This window comes from Mobula hypostoma, chromosome 11, assembly GCF_963921235.1.
Source record: "Mobula hypostoma chromosome 11, sMobHyp1.1, whole genome shotgun sequence".
Classification (NCBI taxonomy): domain Eukaryota; kingdom Metazoa; phylum Chordata; class Chondrichthyes; order Myliobatiformes; family Myliobatidae; genus Mobula; species Mobula hypostoma.
In genome coordinates, this window is record NC_086107.1 from 72,165,751 (window position 1) to 72,190,282 (window position 24,532).

The window sequence follows — 24,532 nt, forward strand, 5'->3', positions numbered from 1 at the left end:
ATCAGTGCCCCCCCAGATCAAATGTAACCTGTCCTGGTGGTACAAGTTCCATCTGCCCACAAGGGGCCCACACCAGTGACCCATAAAGCTATGCCCCTCTAACCTATGGCATGATTTGAGCCAGGTGTTAAATCTTCTAATCTCCTCCAATTTATCTCGACTGCTGAATGGCAGAGGCAGAACTTCTGAGGAGACCACCTTGTCAGTTCTGTTCCTAAGCTTCCCACTTAACTTTTTAAGTTTGTTTTCCAGAACTGAAAGCCTGCCCTTAGCTATGTAATTTGTTCCAATGTGGACAATGTTTACTAGATCCACCCCAGTTCTGGCCAGGAGCTTATCTACTCGTCCAGGGAGGCCTCCTACCTGTGCTCCTGGTAGGCAACACACCATACGAGACTCCTTGTCAGTACACACCTGATTCTCAACCCCCTGATAATTGAGTACCATAATATCAATATTTCCTTTTTATGGGGTTTAGGATTATGATTAGACAGGGTCCTGTGGGGCTCCTCTGGCCTGCCTACCACCTCAGGGGTTTCATGGTTGTCAAGCATCGCTTTATGTTCAAAATGGTTGGACATTTCCAACTCTGGGGTTGATGCCTCTGGACAATGCGCACCTCTTACCCTGCGCTTCCTTCCCAGGTCACGTACTTGTCTCTTTCTTTCTGGTCTGGGGTCTCAACCCGTGGCTCTCTTGGGGTGCACACTATCTCCCTAAAGGATATCTGGAGCACATCTGCCAATTCTCTACGACATTGCCAGTCAGATACCTCTTCCTCAAGTTCAGCCACCTTGTTCCCAAAGCGTTGGATTGGCTGATATTTCTCGCATATGAACTCTTCAGGGAGCAAGTTTCTGTGAATCCGAACAAAAGGCAAGATTGACATTGCAGAGGCTGCATTATTATTATTTTAGGAGGGAAGAACAACTGAATTATTGAAGATTAAATGTTCGTATTTATTTGAAGTCTTAAAAGTAAACTACTATTTATACCCATATTCCTACTTTGACCCAATGACCAGATAGTGCCTGACAGGTGCTTGGATCTTCCCTGGACTTTCTAGACTTGTGCTTCCCGATAGATTCACTTTCTCCACCTGTAAACTATACTGTGAAGCAATTCTTGTTCCTGCCTTGTTAGGACTACAACAACTTCACCACCATCTAATTATCAGCTCGCTTTTTCACCGAAAACAAACTAAGCGCCTCTTCTATCGCTAGTACTAGTGAACTGCTTGTGCAAAGGCAAAAATATAGGCCGCCCAAAGCAAGAGATAGGCCGGAAAAAAATTCCTTTGCAGCCCCGTAAAGCAACCAAACACAAGTTAAATAAGCAGCCACATCCAAAATTTAAAACAGAACAAATGAATGCTCCAGAGCAAACTTTATTGTCACACTCTCACAAACAATGTGTACAGTACTGCTGGAGTGCACTGCACCAGAACCAGCACAACCCTGGTCAGTTCTGGTCACCTGCCTACAGAAAGATATAAATAAGATTGAAAGAGTACAGAGAAATTTTACAAGGATATTGCTGGGACTTGTCGGCCTGAGTTTTTGCGGGAGGTTGAATAGCTGAGGACTTTATTCCCTAGAGCGCAGGAGAATAAGGGCAAATTTGATAGAGGTATAAAAAATCATAAGGGGTATTCATAGGGTAAAGGCAAGCAGGCTATTTCCTCTGAGGTTGCATGAAACTAGAACTAGGGGTCATAGGTTAAGGGTGAAAAGTGAAATGTTTTGGGGAACAGTTTCATTCAGAGGGTGGTGAGAGCGTGGAACAAGCTGCCAATGGTAGTGGTGGATGCGGGTTCAATTTCAACATTTAAGAGGTTTGAATATGTACATGCATGGGGAGGGTATGAAGGGCTATGATCCAAGTGCAAGTCAGTGGAACTAAGCAGAAATATTAGTTCTGCACTGACTGGATGGGCCAAAGGGCCTGTTTCTATACTGTCGTACTCTATGTAACTATAAAGCAGAAATGCTGCAACAACTCAGCCAAGTAAGCTTCATCTGTGGAAAATTAAACCAGTTAACATTTCAGGTCAAAAATCTTTCATGAAAACTGAGAAAAGGAGAAAGCAAGTTAGTCCAAGTAACAGAGAAGACAGGGAGAGCATTGTGTGTAACAAAGAAAATGTCTGTAATAAGGTGAAATGATGGGCAGCCATAGAATAAAGAGCTCCTATTTCTGGGTAATGTCTTGCTAGTCATTTAAAGTCTGTCTGATGTTGGTATAGTCTGTCCTGTTGGGATGTGCTGAGCATGCCAGCGTATATTTTATTCTAAAGAAGGAGAGAATGGCAACACAAATGGGGAACCTTGATACCAATGGAAAGAAAGAGCAAGTTATCTGACGCTAAAGAATTCAATATGGAATCCGAAAGTCTGCATTATGCCCAGACAGTTGATAAGGGCTTTGTTGTAACATTGCAGGGAGCCGCAGGCAGAGGCCGGAAGAGGATAGGGAATTAAAACAGCAACAACCAGAGGTTCAAGGTCATTTCTGTGTTTTGTTTTTCCGTGCAAAGGAGGCCACTTGTGAATATTGTATTTAGTAGAAAGGGGTGGAAGAAGTGTAAGTGAAATCCCATGACTCAACATTTTTAGGGCAAAGGGAGATAGATTCTTGAGAAGCAAGAGGAGGAACAGTTGTCACAGATAGAGAGGGACGAGAATGCCTTAAGATCAGCCATGATCTTATTAAATGGTGGAACAGATTTGAAGGACCAAGTTGTCAACTTCTTCTAATTAATTTGTTTATATTTTCCATGTGGGACCTACGTCTGCTTGGGTGACACAGAGATTAATATTGGGAACCAACAGTTTCCAATCTGTATTTGAATAGGAGGCCTAAGTGTATCATGTATCCAGGTTTAGAGATGTTACAAAGGTGAGAAGTGCGAGGAGCCTTCAGGAGAACGGAAAGAGGCTAGGTAAATGCTGGATCTACTGTTCAAAAATAAGGAGTTGGCGATTCAGGACAGAGATGAGGGAAAAAAATGCTTTACTGAGACAAAGGTGAACTGGCTGTAATTCGCTCCTCAAGAAGTGTCATCATATTTAAAACAGAGATCAATAGCTTTTTAAATATTATGAGAAACAAAGGGAATGAGATTAGCACAGGAAAGTCCACTGAAGTGAAAGCCCATAAGACAAAGGAGCAGAAGTCGGCCATTCGGCCCATCGAGTCTGCTCCGCCACTTTATTATGAACTGATCCAATCTCCCATTTAGTCCCACTCCCCCGCCCTCTCACCATAACCCTTGATGCCCCAGCCACTCAGGTACCTATCAATCTCTGCCTTAAATACACCTAATGACTTGGCCTCCACTGCTGCCCGTGGCAACAAATTCCATAGATTCACCACCCTCTGGCCAAAAAAATTTCTTCGCATCTCTGTTCTGAATGGGTGCCCTTCAATCCTTAAGTCATGCCCTCTCGTACTAGACTCCCCCACCATGGGAAACAATTTTGCCACATCCACTCTGTCCATGCCTTTCAACATTCGAAATGTTTCTATGAGGTCCCCCCTCATTCTTCTAAACTCCAAGGAATACAGTCCAAGAGTGGACAAACATTCCTCATATGTTAACCCTCTCATTCCCAGAATCATTCTAGTGAATCTTCTCTGTACCCTCTCCAACGTCAGCACATCCTTTCTTTAATAAGGAGCCCAAAACTGCCCATGGTACTCTAAGTGAGGTCTTACCAGTGCCTTATAGAGCCTCAACATCACATCCCTGCTCCTATACTCTATTCCTCTAGAAATGAATGCCAACATTGCATTCGCCTTCTTCACCACCGAGTCAATCTGGAGGTTAACCTTAAGGGTATCCTGCATGTGGACTCCCAAGTCCCATTGCATCTCAGAACTTTGAATTCTCTCCCCACTTAAATAATAGTCTGCCCGTTTAATTCTTCTGCCAAAGTGCATAACCATACACTTTCCAACATTGTACTTCATTTGCCACTTCTCTGCCCATTCTTCCAATCTATCCAAGTCTCTCTGCAGACTCTCTGTTTCCTCAACACTACCGGCCCCTCAACCTATCTTTGTATCGTCAGCAAACTTAGCCACAAAGCCATCTATTCCATAATCCAAATCGTTGATGTGCAATGTAAAAAGAAGTGGCCGCAACACTGATCCCTGTGGAACACCACTGGTAACCGGCGGCCAACCAGAATAGGATCCCTTTATTCCCACTCTCTGTTTCCCGCCAATCAGCCAACGCTCTATCCACATATGTAACTTTCCCGTAATTCCATGGGCTCTTATCTTGTTAAGCAGCCTCATGTGTGGCACCTTAGATCAACTGAGACTTTGTTTAAAGGCAGAGGAAGCAAAAGTGGACGGATGGCTTATACCCAATTTTCCTGATGATCTTAAATTTTCAATTTCAACATTCTCATATTCTAATAGGTCAATTTGACTAATAATGAAATGGAGCTAATATTGAAAGGAAAGTAAAGAAAGGGTTAAAGGATTGACATTAATCTGACATTAAATCCAGATTAGGGTCTTGACTGGATGTTGACTGTCCAATTCCTTCTACAGATTCCACCCGATCTGCTGAGTTCCTCCAGCATTTAGTGTGTGTTGCTCAAGATTTCCAATATCTGCAGAATCTTTTTTTTTGTGATCTTGTGTGTTAACTTACATCTTGCTTGTGATTATAAAAAAATGTGAAGTAAAACATAGATGGAAGCTGTCATCGTATATTTGTATTTTTAATTGAACAGTACATGTTGAAAATTGAAGAGACGCATGGTCAAGAAACACCCAATTGTACAGAAAACTATTTAACTATTCATGACCATGCCTGAGGTCCTCTGCATATTGCAGGGAAGTATTGTGGAAACGTATCACTCCCAATAAATATCAGCCCTATGGACGAGCCGCTGTTACAGAATTTCGACAAAATAAGACACAAGCTGATCCTGGATTTAAACTTATTTATAGGAATGTTGCCGGTAAGTATTTGAAACACAAGGTCTTATTGAGATCTTTGTTACGATAGAAATTTATCTTTGAATGTTTTTCCATTCTTTCATGCAAAATTTTCACTAGTTTTCACTATTAAACTAGTTCTATCATTCTGTAGAGTTTACTATTTACAAGTTCACAATTTGCATGTACCAGGAATCCTTTGCTACCAGACGGGTTCTTCTCAAATATGTTTGACAGTGAGTGTCTACCACCAAATCAACTCTCTTCACAGTTCTTTAAGGGATCAAATATAGGTCTCAAGTCTGTATCATAGTTACTAATTCAGGCCTTCTATTGCAGATATCCTCTCACATTTTAGGATTTATAGGGAAGTCAGTTGTAAGTTAATATTATTGTATGCATGAAACACTGTAATCGTTGGATGTGTAGCTAGCTCTTTTCATGTTACATCAGCCAAGAAGACATTTTTTCAACATTAAGCTGTCTGTTAGGGATTTACCCAACGCATTACCTTCATCTTATGCCCAGATCAGTTCCATCAGAACCTTTCTCTGGCCTTCTTTCTCCAGCACTGCTATAACTGCATCAATGATGTGGTAGAGACAGGGCACCCGTCTAACTAATATTTCGAACAGAATGACTTGCTTGGATACAGCAGAGCAGAATGAAAGGATACCTGTAGCTTCAAGGTAAATAACTTAAGAACGAGCACTTAACAGCTTTTCAGATTCATTTCAGATATATCATTTATACTCGTTTGTAGAGTACACAGCTAAGGTACTATATGAGTATATCATTTTTCAAGGATGGAAAAGCTGATGGAGCCTTAATAACCCAATATGTTATGGAGCTTCTGAATGGGCTAAAATGGGTAAAGAGGATATACTAGAAAAGCAAATAGCGCTTACATAAGATAAATATCCTGGTCTGGAATGCTGGAGGAAATAAGGGAGCAAATTGTGAAGAGGCCCATATCCATAATTTACAAATAAGTATGGATTCAGTGGAAGTACATAAAGACTGGAAAGTTGCAATTCTTTTTTACATTGTTTAAAAAAAGGGGTATTTGATAAAATCAGCAATGTAGACTAGTCAATTTAACCATAACTGTGGGGAAAATTTGAGAAATCAATGCTGAATTAATAGTTACTTGGGAATTATAGATTTTATTAATGAAAGTCAACGTGGATTTATTGAAAGCAAATTGAGATTTTTTTTCATTAAGGAAAAGAATTGAACAGGAAAATGCAGTTGATATAATATAGTTGCACTTCCAAAAGGTGCTACATAATAAATCTTTCATCAAGATTGTAGCAACACGGATATAAAATTCACTAAGAAACAGTAAACAGAGAAAAGCTCTGAAAATTGTTTATCAGACTGGAGAGAAATGTAAAAGATTTTGTCAAGGGCTTGTACAGGATTCACTACTTTCTTTAACTATTCACCAATAATTTGGACATAAGTGTATGGGGCACAACTTCCAAATTTACAAAAGGCATTAAACCTAGTGGTGCAGTGAACTGAGAGGAACATAGTAATCAACTTCGAAGAGGTACATATAAGCTGGTAGAGTGGATAGGTTGGTAGTAGATGTAATTTATGCAAGTGGATTCCACCTTACAGGGCCAATGGTTAATTGGGGAAGTCGCTTATTTGGGTCAACTCTTAAAGAACAAAAACTTATCAAGAAAGTAGCCAGAATTCCCTTTGTCTATTTGGGACACTATACTGCTTAATTGGGACAGGAAACTCAGTGTCAGTCTTGTACACTTGTGTGGCTGCTAGACACTACACCATACTTCAAGCGAACAGTTTTTAAATAGCATCAGTTGCATGTGTTTGTGTCCAAAAAGCAGAGACTTTTGTCATTTAGTTGGTGACAAATAAGCGGTAAAACAATTTGGAACTGTTTTCCTCACCACAATTTTGAGCATTCAGGCTTGGAGATGCTAGAAATGGCCAGGGGTGAAAATGAAATGATTCCACTACTTCAACAAGTTAGGGACTACGAAGAATATGAACGTATCAATAACTATCTTGAATGTTACAATGAAAATAAAGATTTTCATTGGAGGATGCAATCGTCGAAAGCATTGCATGAAAGCAGTCTGTTATCTGTCCTAGGTGTCTGCTGACTTTATTCATTTACAGTCAGTCAAAAGAACATGGCAGCATACACCCAATGAATTCCTCCATTGATAACTAATAGGAACTAATACACAGTATTATAATACTGTAGAGGTATTGGTAGTGTTTTCATTTATTCTGTATTTCATTTAAATACATAAGTTGTTATTCAGTTAAACAGTAGTTTGCCCTTTTAATACCTTTTTAACTATTTCTATGAAACTTCAGCTAATTGGGACAGCTACTTAATTGGGCCAAAATGTACTGGTCTGATGTATCTCAATTAACTGGAATCTATAAACAAAAATGCATAATTTTTCAAGGGGCATAAAAGCAATGAAATCTGTTTGGGTAAAAGTAGAAGTCAAAGTAAAAGTGATTAAATAAGCATGATAGTCTGGATTATATGTAGGCAGAGAGCACAAGAGCAAGGAGATCAAGTTGAAATGAAATGCTGTCTCAGCCACAGGGGCAGTATTCTATATAAATCTGGGTACCATACTTTAAGAAGGCTCCAGAGTAAGAGCTCCAGCATCAAGGTTACAGAAAGACTACATTCGGCCCTCTGTATCCGCGGATTCAACCAACCACGGATCAGGATCGAAAAAAACCCTGGAAGTTCTCTCTCCAGCATTCGTTGTTTCAGCATTGTTCACCTCGCGTCTTGTTCGATCGCTACTTGTGTTGTGTGCGCCCTTTGCTTCTGTGAAGAAATGGCTCCTAAAAAGCAATTAAGTGGTCAAAGCAATTCCTCAAAGGCTGTGAGGGAGTGTAAAGTACTGTAATCTAGAGATGATTAAAAGTATTACTCGTTGTTTGAGCATTGTTCACCTTGCATCTCGTCTGTTCACTACTTGTGTTGTGAGCAAGAGGAAGGAGCTTAAGGCTAGTAAGGGATGGTTGGCTAGCTACATAAAGCGCTACAGCCTGAAGAACACAGGAGAATCAGCATCGGCTGATGCTGAGGCAGCATCAGCGTTCCCGGAAGAGCTACAATGGATGTGTCTGTACTGAACATGTACAGACTTTTTTTCCTTGTCATTATTCCCTAAACAATACAGTATAACAACTATTTAAAAACGCAAACAACAGGAATTCTGCAGATGCTGGAAATTCAAGCAACACACATCAAAGTTGCTGGTGAACGCAGCAGGCCAAGCAGCATCTCTAGGAAGAGGTACTGCTACGTTCACCAGCAACTTTGATGTGTGTTGCTAACAACTATTTACATTGTATTAGGTATTATAAGTAATCTAGAGATGATTTAAAGTATACGGGAGGATGTGCGTAGTTTATATGCAAATACCACGCCATTTTATATACAGGACTTGAGCATCCACGGGGTGGGGGGGGGGTCCCGGAACCAAACCCCGCGGATACAGAGGGCCAACTGTATTACCATCAACAAAAGGTTATAAACTGGAAAACACATAAAGAAGGTTATTGGCAAAAGTGTTGATTAAAATAATCTACGTACTCAGCAGGCGGATAGGGGTTGGAAAGCATTACAAGTTAATAGTAGTGAGAGCAGGTTTAATTGCTCCATTCAGATTCCTCCTACAATGTGCTTACAGTTCATATTTCAGATGTTTGTATACATCTTGTTTTAAGTACACAGTACATCAGTCAGCATCTGAACCAAGGGCATAGATCAAACAGATGAGTCATTTCCAATACTTATATTATTGTTTCCAATTTTCAGCATTATGTTGTATTAAGTTTAATGTATGCAGCTTCTGGAAATTGTTAAAAATAGTTTGTCTATTTTGCTGATAGAAATCCACCTACATTATCTGGGTCCTCTCGTGGGAGTTACTACAACAGTTTTCTGCTTGTGGCAAGCATCTTACCACTATTTATATGAAAAATTGTAAAATAACCGGAACACCAACAATTTTTTGATTTTTCTCTACCTTCAGATTGTAAAAAGTTGATGTGAGCAATTTGGTCAATGATCAAAAAACATGTATTATCAGTATAATTTGAATGCTTTTAACACATTCATTTAAGGTACTTAGAACAAAAGCTGTGGAAATTGCATTCTGAAGTGGTAGACTAATAGTGTCATATATCTAGCTGAAATCTTTATTCATTTGAAATCATTATTTTGTTAGTTTTAATAAAAGACTTAAGAGTTAATAGCGCTTTCTAACCACCACAAAATAAATTTCAGTGTAGTTGATTCATGTTCTTACAATATTATCTTGCAACATAATTGTCTTTGGAACCTGTCTTACACCAAATGCAAAACAGCTCATATGATAAGTGATATATTTAAAGGAAAGGATTTTCTTTTCAGAATTACTAAAGAAATATTCTGATACATGATAAATAGATTATAGAGGTGAATAAAACATTAAGGTTTCCACTATACAGAAAGAGATTTTGTAGAATCTGTATACTTTCATAGATATGGCAGGGAAAGGTCTGAGAGATGCTTCCTTTACCTGTGATTACATATGCAGAAAAAGCAAATCTTCTGGTTAAAATTGTATTGCTTTCTTTCATACTGTTTGCTATTGCTTACTGATTTTATCTTAAGTATTTTAAGCCATTGTCTGTTGAGAAATCTACTAAATATGCTTGGTTACCAAATAATAATAACTGACTCAAGGACATGAGCAAAAGTCATGATGAGTTGTGTTGGATGAGCCTTCCCTAGATCAACTGTGAAAATCCAGCCAAAAGTGTACTTACTTAAGGGCATTTTTTACACAAATCTACATTAGGGAACAGATTACTGAGCCTTGATTTTAACTTGGCCCATTAGTGCAAATGGGACTGGTTTGCATTTCATTTTCTTTATCCTCAGCCCAATTTTACAATGAGTTTCAGTGCAGTGTAAAGTCAAACTAAACATGTGTCTGAGTCAAACCAGCCACTAGCCTCATTCTCATTGAGTGGGTTAAAGTAAAATGAAGATTATTAGAAGGTCATTAGAACAGTAAATCTCTAGCAGAGGCTGTCCCAACATCAGATGAAAATAACCTGAAAGGGTGTCAAGTCTTTGTTGCCACTTTTATAATTTCTTACTCACCATTGCATTAATTTCATTTCTAGATACACAATTTATAATTCATTTTTGATGTATAATTGTTTTTTCCTTTATGTGACTCAAGGAAAGGAAAACATAGATCCTCTGACTTTTCTTGAACCCTCCTGCATGAAACTGAACAAGGTGATTGATTTCCAAGGATTCTACTGTTGGTATTGAATCAAAAATTTTGTTTACAGGAATGAACAAAAACTTCATGTTGAGTAGAAACTGACTACTTTGTGCAGTTTGTGTACTTTAATTTGAAATTATTTGGAAATAAAATGTTATTTTAAATAATGACATATTTCTTTACATTTAATTTTGGACAATGCAACAAAAGAAAACATGAAATCAATAAAACTCATTAACCACCAAGGGTCATTGCTCCTGGAGGAAGAATCTGTCTATATTTCCATTTCATGAGGTGATCAGATACGGAATTTTCAGCTTTGCGGGTTTCCTGGAAGTGCACTCATGTTTTAAGGACCGATTACTCGGAGTATCAGAGAAGAGTTCCCACAGCCTTAACACACTCATGGCCTTCAATCATGAGAACGGCAGCCAGTAAATGCAAGGCCATTTCCAGTCTGTGCATAGTCAAATTGAGGAACGGCTGTGCTGGTTACCTGCTCACTGGTGAAACTGATCAGTGGGCTGGAAGGGCTCGGTGACGCGACGGGTGAAGTCACCACCGCCGAGCCCGCGCCCGAGCCCGAGCCTGCGGCCGTTAGTTGGGCGCGCGCTGGGAGGTTGTTCGAAGCCGGCAGCCGTACAGCGACGGACGGGTAATGTGGGCAAGCGTTGTCGGGGGTCTGAGCCTGTACAAGTGTCATGTTGTTAGAACAGGGCGGGTCTTCATTTGAAATGCCCGTAGTTGCGGCCAGAGCTGGGAGTGTGTTTACCCGGGAGGCTGATTTGGGTTGGGGAGAGTGAGGAGAAATCCTCCATCACACCTTGGAAGTGGGGCTTTGTGGGCGGGACCATCATTTGCTGCCTGTCTCTAATTGTTTTACGGTCCTGCATTTTACGCTTTCTGTGTTTTCTCTATAATCCTCACTAACTACCCTCATCACAACGATTTTATTCATTGTTACTGCAACAGGAAACCTATTGACTATTGGACCCCTGACAGTATGCCCAATAGCAAATCCAGCCATAGTTCAGAAGACGTGCTACATTTTTCCCTGAAATTTGAAAATGACTGTTAACTCTTTCCAAGTTCTGATAAAGGATCTTTTATTCCCCTGAAACTTCCTTTGTGTTTTTCTCTCCACAGAGGCTTCCTAACCTGATACGTGCTTTTAGAATCGTCTGTTTTTTTTATTTCAAATTTGAGCGTCTGCAACTTTTATTTTTATGCACTAATTGCGCTCTACGAATTTCTGTGTTGTTATTTTCAAAAGTATTGGGGCATATTACTGGCTGTTCGGGATCTTGTCGGTATGCTAGCCTGGGGGTGGGGGTTGGTGGCAGAGGCATTATCCAAAAGCAGAACATAGTTCAGAAATTGCTCTCTATAGGGGTCGTTGTAGTGTTAAAGTTTATTGTTAGGTTACCCATGCTCTTTATGAAAGTCTACATCAAGCAGTTTTTCAGCAATCAAAATGGAAGGCCCATTTGTTCACATGTAAAATATCTGCTATGTCCTTCACCTGATAAATGTTGAGCAATATAACAGATTATATTGTTTTGGGGATCCCAAAGATCCCCCAGCAACTCAAAGGTTGGAACAGCTGGTGGGATGACCACGTTTATTATTTTTACTTTTAAAAAAATCTTTGTTAGCTCTTCAACTAAATTACCTTGTATTTTGCAGTGTTTCTAATCATTGGCAACATACTTTCCCATTTTACCCCTCCCCCCACCCCTCAAGCTAGCATAGAAAGTAAGAATTTCATTTCTGAAATTCATAGAGTAGTATAGTCAGGTTTTCCTGCTTAACATCATGCTAAAACTGTTGGTTTCAGCAGAGGAATTCCTAGAGCCTCAGTTTTCTTCTATAGCCATGCTAAATAGATCTCAATTCTTCAGTATTTCTAAACTTGATCTACTTCTGACATAAATATCCAAAGATCTAACCTCTATATCCCTTCAGGAGAGAGAATTTTAGTGATCATCACTTTTTGCAAGAAGAAATTCTGATGCATCTTAGTTTTAAACAGCTGATAAAATGGAGAGCTCAAGAGGAGAGAGTAGAAAAGGTTTAATGGTGGGGAAAGGTGATTGTGGAGTGGGGAGCAGGTGTGGATATTGGGAGAGTGCTAGAGAGAGATTGACTTGTGAGGGGGCAGGTAACAGTGAAAACAATCCTATGGAAGATCTAAGAGTCAGTTTAGGAAGAGGAGTATCATGGTATGACTGAGAAAGATGAAAGGGTCAAGATTGTTTAGAGCTGCAGAGGTTGAGCGCTGAGGATGAGGGCTGGTGACCCACCAGCTCAGTGAGTCCTCCCTGGTCGGTAGGTCCCGGGATTGGATATCCGTGTGAGCAGGGGACACAAGAGCCGATGACCCCCTAGATACGCTAGTTGGTTAGCCCCATGGCTTGGAGTTCAGGGTCCTGTCACCAGATAGTCCTGGGGATGATATCGAAGCCCAAAGGTCAATTGGAAGTCCAGAAGTTGAAACTAAATAGCCAAAACCCTGGGCCCTTGGCTCAAGTCTGAAGTCCACTGGGGAAGCCAGAGCCCCATTGACCAGAAGTCCACTGGAGGTCCGGAGGCCTGTTGTGTGTGTGCAAAACTGGATGAATGAAAGCGTGGAAAGGGAGTTGCTTTGCTGCTGCTGTTTGTTGCTTGCTGTGTTCTGTTTTACAGCGTTCTGAGTTGTTCTGCTGAGCATTGTGGGCACGTTGTGTTCGTGCTGGAATGTGTGTCAACATTGGTGGACTGCCTGAGTGCATCCTTTGGCTGTGCTGGTTATTAACACAAACACGCATTTCACTGTATGTTTCAATGTACATGTGATAAATAAACAAATCTGATGATGAATGTGGAATGGAGAAATGAGGCTGAGAGGGGAATGGAAGACATAAATACAAAAGGAGGAAATGGTAGTTTGCAAGAGAGTGTAAAGTATACCATTCAACTTGTTCCACTCTCTTTCCCATGTCACTTCAGCTTCTCTGGCTCACTGTTTATTTCTTGACTTGTTTATTTGTCTTCCCACCTTTTTTTTATTCTGCTCCTCTCCTATTTCCCTCGCTCTTAAATCAAGACCAGATATATTTGTGTGGTTCCGTGCTCCTCTTTGAAATCTTCTAGCTTCTTCCATTTTGAGTTATAAACCTAACAGTGTTCACAGATGCCAGAACAAGCGCACAGTGGGGTGAGACACAAAGGTCAAGGACAGCTTCGATCCTCCAGTTACAAGATGATTAAATCTCAACAATTTACCTTGTTTTGATCTTGCATCGTATTGTTTACTTGCACAGCACTTCTCTGTAGCTCAGAATTTATTCTGCATTCTCTTACTGCTTTTCTTGTACTGTCTCAGGGCACTGTTGTAATGAAATCATCTGTATGGATATCATGCAAAATGAGTTCCTCACTGTCCTTCAAAATGAGAGAATAATAAAGCAATTTATCACCTACTCAATTGTCCTGATGACTTTCCGAAACAGTAAACTCTGTAAAGGTCTCAGCAGACTTGAAAACTACAAACGTAACACCATTAATCTGGAACAGAGTAAAAGAAAGCAGGGATCTGTTGACCAGTTAGTGTAACAAATGTCTTTTGGGAAAGTGCAGGTCCATTATCCCAGACACTTTAAGCAAGTTATAATATAATTTGAGAGTCAACTTGGCTTGTGAAGGGCAAGTCATATTTGATTTTTTTTTGGATAAATCCAGCAGAGTGGATAAAGGAAGTGGCATGGTTGGATTTCTAAAGGGCATCTATTAAGTGCTCATTAAAAAGTTACTGCCTTTATATTGAGTATAATATATTAGGATGGATGGGCATTGGTTAAGGAGGAGAGTAGGGATATAGGACCCTTTATATGCTGGCAACCTGTAACTTGTGGGTCATCAGTGGGTGCTGATATCTCAACTACTTCATATTTATATTGCTGTTTAGATGAAAGGGCTGAGTATTGTTCCAAAATCTTTAATGATGTGTAGAGATGTAGGAAAGTAAATAGTGGTAAAAATAGAAAACCATTGCCAAGGTACATAATCAGGTTGGGTAAGTCAGCGAAAGGATGGTAAATAAATCTAATGTGGAAAAAATACAAGAATAGAAAATCATAATATTATATGCTGTTATGTATCGGTAACTTTTTAATGAATGCTGATATTCAAAGATATCCAGTGTTATCTCAGAAGCATAAAAAGTTAGTGTGCAGATATAGGAGGTAATTAGGAGGAAAAGTGAATGTTGGCTTTTACTTGCAAAATTGGTAGAGGGTAGAGAAAGAGATGATTTTCTACAAGGAACATAGAACTGAAGGCACAGTCTTAGAATAAAATGTTTACTATTTAAAACTCAGATGAGGAGGAACAACTTCTTTCAGCAGGTTGTGAATCTTTGGAATTTTGTACCAGGGATCTGTGGACATGAATGCTGAGGTGTTGTATTGCGATACAGTATTTTTAGTGAGCTGAAACATTGTTGTATTTGACACCAATACCAAATCCCCTGAAGAAATGTTATAGAATTGGTCAGAAACAAGTCTGCAGTAATGTTATACACCAGAAGTTAAAACTAAAACAGGACAGTACTCAGATCAACACAATTTCTAAAATGTTACCTGCAACATTAAGTGAAGGACAGTGGCTTTTAAAGACAAACTTCCTGTGTAGTCAGACAGCAGCAACACTCATTTTTCTAAAGCTGCATTCACCTACTTTTGGTCCACTGCATTTAATGCTAATGTTTGATTTGAGGCTCCCATGCAAGTTTGTAAAATTGGCCAGAAGTATATTTGAAATACTTAAAGTAGTTTACAATAAGAATGCTCAGTAGAGACTCATTTGTTTCCCAACAAGAGCTACAGACTATTACGGTATTGTGATTGATACTTCTTTGACAAGTTGTACACTGGAAATGTTGTCAAACTTTAAAGGACACATTCCCATAGCAGACATAGACCAGTTGCATAAAAGGCTTTAGTAGAGGTGAGGGGAAACATAGCAGAGAGTTAATAACGTGATCTTTAGTATTTGTCTTCATACTTCAATGTAATTTACTGTCCTGATTGAGTTCCGTGCTATGAGAGGCCCTGCATCATAGCAAGTTGTGGGATGATTAGTGTGCCAGGTAATGCAGCATGATGAATGAAGTGCATCAAATTAAATGCCTCCAAGCAATGATGGTGCACGGAAAAAGGACGGTAATAAAATTCTGACCATCACAGTGACTGCTGTCTTCATTATGATATGGTGGAGTGGTCTGATTTTTTTTCACTGATTTCTATAAACTGTTCTGTGATGGAGAAGTACAATTCATCCAGTGGGTAACTTTCTTAGTACTATTAATATCTTCATTATATAAAAAAAACTATACAGTCTGCAACAGATTTTTGTCACTGACATGTTTATTGATTGGTGTTGGTTAGAACGAATGGCCTTTGATAAATTTTATGGAAACATTTGCCTTGCAGATATAATGATACCTAATTTGAATTGTGAATGCAATGAATGTTTAAATATGAAAAGTTAGCAAAAGACAGACTAATTATAAGGTACATTATATTTGTAGTGCAGTTGTATGTGTTGAAAATTACTCTCAAGCATAAATTTGTATGTTTTAATATCAATCATGCTATCAAAACATTTGCCAATTAGTGTTCTCTCTATTCATTTCAGTTTTGTATCTTCTAAATTTGGGCAAAAGGTGAAAAAATCAAATTCAAAATGACTCAAGATACTTAGATTTTTAATTGCTTCAGCATATTTCTTAGTAAAATTATGTTAGGTTAATATAAATATATTGCCCTAAGCAGCATCATTATTTCTCTGTTTTTTAATGTTTAATACCAATGCCTGAAATATATATTAGGATATATTCTTGAAGTTTTATTTTTTGTTTCATAAATGACATGCTGTTCATTTATTTAGAACAGTACCCCAATTCTAAGATTCTCGTTCAAGGCAGATGTGCAAATAATGGTGTAATAATAGAAGATGGATTTCATCTTTGGAGCAACATTAACCTTAATCCTGATGAGCACATCATGGAAGAATCCAGTAATGGTGAGAGAAGAATAAGTTATGAATGATACTTAGTCATTTGTTGTTATTTTTGTAATACAAAATACTTTTAATGCAGGTAAATAGTTCGACAACAAAGACGATACAAGGTTTGTTTCCTGCACAGAATATAAACCCGGATATTTACGGATTTGAAGGTAAGTACATAACAGATCACTTATTAAAAAAAAGTTAATTTCTAGATTTAGAAAAGTGGAAATCAAGAATGTTGTAATGAGAAGAAATTGGATTTGTTTGAGAGTGGCTTCAGTATTTGAAAGAAACCCTTAACACTTATAAAGTTTCATTTCTCATTGATAGGCTAAACTTGACCTCTTCCTTCTGCATAAGCTGTGATAATAGTTGACTGCTTGTTTCAATGTCCTTTCATGATTACTTGCTTAACTTAAATTATTTCCATATTTATTAGGATATTGCCGTTTTTACTTACAATGGAGTAGGAGGCCATTTTAGCCCACGTTAGTTCATAGAAAAATCCTATTTCTCTGCTAAATTTCCCGACAACCTATTTTTCGTATTTCCCATTCTAGGTACTACTAGTCACCCACATACAAACTACAACGGCTACAGTCACCAGCAATAATTACAGGGAGTATGTGCAGACTCTAGACACGGCACCCGAGTTCCAGATTGCCTTTGTTGCCAGAGCCATGAGGCAACAGCTCTTGTAACTGGTCCACTGAGTTCCTCAAGTCATTCTTTCAGTGAAAAGTTTTCCTTTAATTTCCTTCTTCCTTACTAGTGTCTCTTTTCTGTCATTAGTAAGGAGGAAGGAAAATCAAGGAAAACTTAATATTTCAACATATAAGGCATGTACAAAAGTCAGGAAAGACCAAGAAAAGAGGAGAGGTGGAATTACTTATTAAGGAAGATGCCGCCTCTCCTGATCTCTTTGAATGTGCTTTGTCCAATGTTTTCACTTTGAAAAACAACACGTTGATGCCATCTCTGTTCTCTGACTTTGAGCCACTTTCTTATTAACTCTGCTGTTGATCTGTTAATTTCTTTGGTCTTAATTTTGCAAACCAGTCTTTCATGTAGAACTCATGAAGCCTGTGTTTCCCTGTTTGTAAAATCAAAATTTCTTATTCCCATTTTGTAAGTCCAAAAATGACCCACCATATGCCTGAGCTTGCAGGAGATGTTTTGAAGAACTGTAGGACTGAGTGATACCGTTATAAAAATAAAAAATGCTGGAGAAGCTCTGCAGGTTAGGCAGCATCTGAGGAAGCAGGACGCCTGTTCCATTTAGTCTGCTTCCCCTTTTGAATGATTCAACATCTGAGGAAGCGGGACGCCTGTTCCATTTAGTCTGCTTTCCCTTTTGAATGATTCAACATCTGAGGAAGCAGGACGCCTGTTCCATTTAGTCTGCTTTCCCTTTTGAATGATTCAACATCTGAGGAAGCAGGACGCCTGTTCCATTTAGTCTGCTTCCCCTTTTGAATGATTCAAGGTAGCTTTAAGTGATCTTCGTCACCATTATGTGCTATATCGTATGGTGTGGGCAATCATGGTCTTCGACCATGATTGGTCTTGGTATATTTTTCTACAAAAGTTTGCCATTGCCTTTGTCTTTACAAGACAAGTGACCCCAGCCGTTATCAATACTCTTCAGCAATTGTCTGCCTGGCGTCAGTGGTCACGTAACCAGGATGTGTGATATGCACCAGCTTAGAAATTTAAGTGATATAAATCTCAAAAATGCTTGCAGATTCTTCAAATAAGAACTTTATGAAGTCACAGTTGTAAGTGAGGATTACTGCATATAAGCTTAACCTTTGTGGTCATTGCTCTGTCTTATTATGGACCACTCTAAATGCAGCAGAGTGTATGGAGGTGCAATGAAAGGTCAGCCTTCAATGTCAGCAGTGGCTGTAGTGCAGCATGGAAATCAATATATTTATATGATTGGCATCTTTAAATATAGCTGTATCAAATCCTCCAGCTGGCAGTCACACAACCAGATAGTGCAAGTTCACATCATTTACTATAAATGGGACTTTTGACTTAGCAAGACATCTTAGTTGGTGTCCTACAGATGAATTTTAGGACTTTTGCTTCCAATAATCTGGAGGCTGTAGCCTAGAAATTCAATCTTTTAATGCATGGACAGAAATTGTATTGTAGAGTGCTTTGTTTCCATAAAATTTTGAGAACTCAAAATCTATTTATCCTATCATTATGTTAGTGGTCATTTCAAGAGGAAATCTTGCCAATTGTGAAAATAGACCAAGCAAATCTGTATGTGATCCATGTTAACCCATCTGATATTTCCCTAGAGTTAGATAAATTTCTATTAACATCAGTAGATAGGTAACCGCATGGACAGAGATTGGAGCTCGGAGCTCGGTACCATGTCCTTCATGTACCAGTATCAGTAGAATTGGGGGCACCGCATGCTATGTCATGATTTTTTTCCCACAACTTAAAGGGAAGCTCTGTTGAAGATGTAATTAGGGTAATGCCCTGGTTCATATTTTTTTACTGTTATGCTGTATGTATTTCACTTTGTGCTGTTCTATGTGAGCTGTTTGATTTCAGCTGGTTTGGGTTACTGTTGAAGATAAGAGAGAGGAGAAATGTGTGCCGCCCAATTAGGATGGTCCAATTAAGGGGAGGTTTCTCTGGTGAGGGACACTAAGGTTGGGCTTGGAGCTTTTGTTTGAGAGAAGATAAAGAGAGAAGACGCTGGGGAGAACTGGTTGTAGCATATGATTCAGTGGGAGACCCATTTGTTCAAGATGGATTGCGAGTGACGTTTAGAAGGTGGTGTGTGCTTTCACATTGACCGAGGACCCAATGCGTGAGTGACAGTGAAGTTCAAGATGAGCTCCAACTTGTGCACATTTGACTGTTTAATTAGAATGGGCCCTTTTTGTTATTCTTTACTAACCCTTTAGTTAAGGTTCATAAACATAATTCCTTTAATCATATGCAGTGTACTGTCTGTTATTTCCTGGCATTAATTTGTAACAGGGGAGCAAAGTGTCCACACAAACAAGGGGTTTAGGGTGGGCTTGTGCCTCAATCACTTAAGTTTGATGGGGCCAGAGATTGTCTTCCCTAGACTTACGCAGCCAAGGATACCAGGGTGTTTCAATAGAATAGAGAAGTAGAAATAGTTTGTTCAGTCCTTTTCATCCGCTCTATTATTCAATACATCACGGACAATAATTTACATCTGTATCACTTCCCAGCAGTAACTTCATATTCTTTGATTCTCTTAATAATCAAAATCTATTGAAATCTATTTGTCTAGAATATAATTCCAAATTATCCCCCACTGTAATCCATGATTCTAGACGTCTCAGCAAGGTCAAACATAATTTTTGCATCTACCCTGTAAGAATTTTAATGAGATGCTTTCTCATTTTTATAACTGTAGACATGGTCTGTTAACTTGTGATCAAAAAGTAATCTCCTCAATCCAGGAATCAATCTTGTGAGACTTTGTTGTACTCATTCTATCAGAAGTAGGTTAGTCTTTTGTAGGGAGCTAATGTATTCATATTATAGTCCAAGAGCTGTCCTATCATGGCCCTATAGAAAAGAATAAATATGTTTTTACTCTTTTTCTCAGTATTTTTGCAATAATGGTCAACATACCAGTTGTCTTCCTAATTTATTGTTGCACCATGTTAACTTACAGTGACTTATGGTGTTTATTTGGAATATGTAACTTCCCAGCTCAACATTTCTCTATTTTATAATTGCTTAGATTCTTTATATACAGTGAATTCCAGTTAATTAGAACACATCAGGACCAGTACATTTTAGCTCAATTAAGTGGCTGCCACAATTCGCTGAAGTTTCATGGAAATAGTTAAAAAGGTATTAAAATGACAAACTACTGTTTAACTGAATAACAAATAATGTATTTAAATAAAATACGGAACAAATTAGAACCCTACAGATACCACTGCAGTACTATAAAACTGTGCATTACTTTCTTAATAGTTATTGACTATATACAATGCTATGTACTGCCGTGATTGACTGTAAATGAATGAAATGAGTACTGATGCCTAGTGCAGATAATGGACTGCCGTCATAAAATGCTTTCACGATTGCATCCTCCAAATCATCGTTTTAATTGTGCGTTCGACGTGATGGTCAATACCTTCAAATTCTTCCTAGTTCTTAACATGTTGAAGTAGTAAAAATCATTTCATTTTTACTCACGGCTGTTTCTGGCATCTCTGAGCTTTAATACGCAACAACGCAGTGAACAAAACAGTTCTCAATTGTCTTGCTGCTTATTTCTCACCAACTATCAGTGACAGAAATCACTGCATTTTGAACTCAAACACACACAATTGACACTTTTTAAACTGTTTGCTCTGAGCCTTACAAACACACAAAGTGCATGCGACTGATACTAGTTAGAAACTGTTCCAATTAAGCAGCACAGTGTCCCAAATAAGCAAGGGACTCCCAGCTATTTCCTTGATTAGTTTGCATTCTTTAAGAGTTGTGCCAAATAAGTGGCTGCCCCAAATTGGAGCAAGAGGCTGAGAGTGAAGGAGTAGGGAATCTCGGAGAGAAGAATTTTTTTTTTTTAACACTGCTCGTGGAAAAGAGGCTAGACTGCGCAGGCGAGTGACGTAGAGCGCTAAAGGTTTAAAAGGGAGAAGAATTTTCAACGGTCTTTTTTAAATCAGAGCAAGAGGCCCAGAGTGAAGGAGTAAGGAATCTCGGAGAGAAGACTTTTTTTACACTGCTGGGGGAAAAGAGGATAGACTGCACAGGCGAGTGACGTAGAGCGCCAAAGGTTAAAAAAAAGACTATCATATACAGCGGGCAGCGTTGAGAGCAGGCAGCGGAGTGAGAGGGAGCAGAGTGGGATGGTTTTGGCTCAACAGGCTTCAGCGTGAACAGGCAGAGGCAAGGGTAGGTTCCAGTAAGTTTTGTCTTGTTTGTTTAGAGTACGGAAAATGCCAGGCAGAATGTTGGAATGCTCCTGTTGCAGGATGTGGGAAGTCAGGGAGGCCTCCGGTGTCCCTGACAATGACACCTGCAAGAAGTGCATCCAGCTGCAGCTCCTGACAAACTGCGTTAGGGAACTGGAGCAGGAGCTGGATGACCTCCGGATCATTCAGGAGAATGAGGTGTTTATAGCTGTAGCTTCAGGGAGGTAGTTATGCCAAAGGAGCAACGCACAGGTAATTGGGTTACCGTCAGGCAAGGGAAGGGGAAAGGGCAGGCAGAGCAGGGTTCCCCTATGACCCTTCCCCTCGACAATGAGTATACCGTTTTCGATATTGTTGGAGATGACTTACCTGGGACAAGCTGCAGCAACCAGATCTTTGGCACTGAGTCTGGTTCTGCAGTGCAGAAGGGAGGGCGGAAGAAGAGGAGAGCGGTAGTGATAGGGGACTCGATAGTTAGAGCTACAGAAAGGAGGTTCTGTGGTCGTGACAGAGACTCCCGGATGGTTTGTTGTCTCCCGGGTGCCAGGGTCAGGGATATCTCTGATCACGTGCACAGCATTCTGAAGTGGGAGGGTGATCAGCCAGATGTCATGGTATACATCGGTACCAATGACGTAGGAAGGAAGAGTGAGAAGGTCCAGAATGAGTATTGAGAGCTTGGTAGGAAGTTAAAAAGCAAGACCTTGAAGGTGGTAATCTCAGGATTGCTACCTGTGCCACGTGCCAGTGAGGGTAAGAATAGGAAGCTCTGGCGGATGGCTTCGTGGCTGAGGAACTGGTGTAGGGGCCAGGGTTTCAGATTTCAGGATCATTGGGACCTCTTCTGGGGCAGGTGGGACCTGTACGAGAGAGACAGGTTACACCTGAACTACAAGGGGACCAATATCCTTGCAGGGAGGTTTGTTAGTGCTTTTGGGGAGGGTTTAAACTAGATTTGCAGGGGGATGGGAACCAGAGTGCCAGAGCAGATAGTGGATCGGGGGTGAAAATAAATATGTTGAAAGTTCATGCAAAGTCACAAATAGAAGGGTTGTGTGTGGTGGTAATAATCTTCTGAGGTGTGTCTATTTCAATGCAAGGAGTATTGTGGGGAAGGCTGACGAGCTGAGGGCATGGATGACACATGGGATCTTGACATTATAGCCATTAGTGAAAGTTGGCTATAGGAGGGGCAGGACTGGCAGCTTAATGTTCCAGGGTTCCAATGTTTCAGACGTGATAGAGGCAGAGGAATGAAGGGTGCCGGGGGGGGGGTGCGCGGTGTTGGCATTGCTAGTCAGGGAAAGTGTTACAGCAGTGCTCAGGCAGGACAGATTAGAGAGCTTGTCTACCTACCGAGGCCATATGGGTGGAGCTGAGAAACAGGAAAGGTATGGCCACATTAATGGGGTTGTATTATAGACCACCCAATAGTCAGTGAGAATTGGAAGAGCAAATCTGCAGAGAGATAGCAGACAACTACAGGAAACATAAAGTTGTGATAGTAGGGGATTTTGATTTTCCACATATTGATTGGGATTCCCATACTGTTAAAGGTCTAGACGGGTTAGAGTTTGTAAAATGTGTTCAGGAAAGTTTTCTAAATCAATATATAGTGGTAGCAAATAGAGAGGATACAATATTACATCTCCTATTAGGAAAAGATGTTAGGACAGGTGAGGGAAGTGTGTGTAGGGAAACACTTTGGTTCCAGTGATCATAACACCATTAGTTTCAACTTGATCATGGATAAAGATAGATCTGGTCCTCGGGTTGAGGTTCTAAACTGGAAAAAGGCCAAATTTGAAGAAATGAGAAAGGATCTATAAAGGCAACCACGAGGAAATCTGCAGATGCTGGAATTTCAAGCAACACATATGAAAATTGCTGGTGAACGCAGCAGGCCAGGCAGCATCTATAGGAAGAGGTACAGCCGACCTTTCGGGCCGAGACCCTTTGTCAGGGTCTCGGCCCGAAACGTCAACTGTACCTCTTCCTATAGATGCTGCCTGGCCAGCTGCGTTCACCAGCAATTTTTATATAAGGATCTGAAAAGTGTGGATTGGGATAGGTTGTTCTCTGGCAAGGATGTGATTGGTAAGTGGGAGGCCTTCAAAGGAGAAATTTTGAGAGTGCTGAGTTTGTATGTTCCTGTCAGGATTAAAGGCAAAGTGAATAAGAATAAGGAAGCTTGGTTCTCAAGGGATCTTGGAACTCTGATAAAGAAGAAAAGAGAGATGTGTGACATGTATAGGAAATGGAGCAAATAGGTGCTTGAGGAGTATAAAAAGTGCAAAAAGATAAATACTTAAGAAAGGAATCAGGAGGGCTAAAAGAAGACATGAGGTTGCTTTGGCAGTCAAGGTGAAGGATAATAAAAAGAGCTTCTACAGGTATATTAAGAGCAAAATGATAGTAAGGAATAAAATTGGTCCTCTTGAAGATCAGAGTGGTCAGCTATGTATGGAACCAAAAGAAATGGGGGAGGTCTTGAATGGTTTTTTTGTGTCTGTATTTACTAAGGAAACTGGCATGGAGTCAATGGAAATAAAGCAAACAAGTAGTGAGGTCATGGAACTTATACAGATTGAAAAGGAGGAGGTGCTTGCAATCTTGAGGCAAATCAGAGTAGATAAATCCCCAGAACCTGACAGGGTATTCCCTCGGACCTTGAAGGAGACTAGTGTTGAAATTGCAGGGGCTCTGGCAGATATATTTAAAATGTCGGTATCTACGGGTGAGGTGCCGGAGGATTGGAGGATAGCTCATGTTGTTTCGTGGTTTTAAAAAGTCTCTAAAAGTAATCTGGGAAATTATAGGCCAGTAAGTTTGACGTCGGTAGTAGGTAAATTATTGGAAGGAGTATTAAGAGATAGGAACTACAAGTATTTGGATAGACAGGAACTTATTAGGGAGAGTCAACATGGCTTTGTGCGTGGTAGGTCATGTTTAACAAATCTATTCAAGTTGTTACATACCTCAAGGAGATCTTGTGACATTCTTGTGAGAATGATGTAACGGTCTTTTGGAGGTCACCTGATGTAATTTTCCCGCCGATGTGAGGTCATGTGATGACATGTTCATCACGGGTATAAAAGGGAAGACCTCTGGTGATGCAGTTTAGTTTTCCAGCTAGAACGTTTGTCAGTGTCTCCATTCCGTTATGTATTTGTTTTATGACGCAGTTTCATTTTTAAAACAGAGTGTTACGTTCTGTTGCAAGGTACAATAGTGCTGGACTGGCAATTTCTGCTAGATTTGTTGATGTACCTTTTCAGTAGTATT

The 24,532-nt window shown here is 39.8% G+C and overlaps 1 protein-coding gene across 1 annotated transcript in view; it reads left to right on the plus strand.

Moving 5' to 3' along the window:
• The first annotated feature begins 10,747 nt into the window (after positions 1–10,747).
• The window catches only part of LOC134353819 (astacin-like metalloendopeptidase), a 146,461-nt gene continuing 132,676 nt past the window's right edge, over positions 10,748–24,532 (plus strand). The window contains exons 1-3 of the mRNA XM_063062250.1: positions 10,748–10,908; positions 16,182–16,316; positions 16,393–16,471. Coding sequence (XP_062918320.1) covers positions 16,248–16,316; positions 16,393–16,471 — 148 coding nt within the window. The 5' untranslated portion in view covers positions 10,748–10,908; positions 16,182–16,247. The remainder of the gene's footprint in view (positions 10,909–16,181; positions 16,317–16,392; positions 16,472–24,532) is intronic.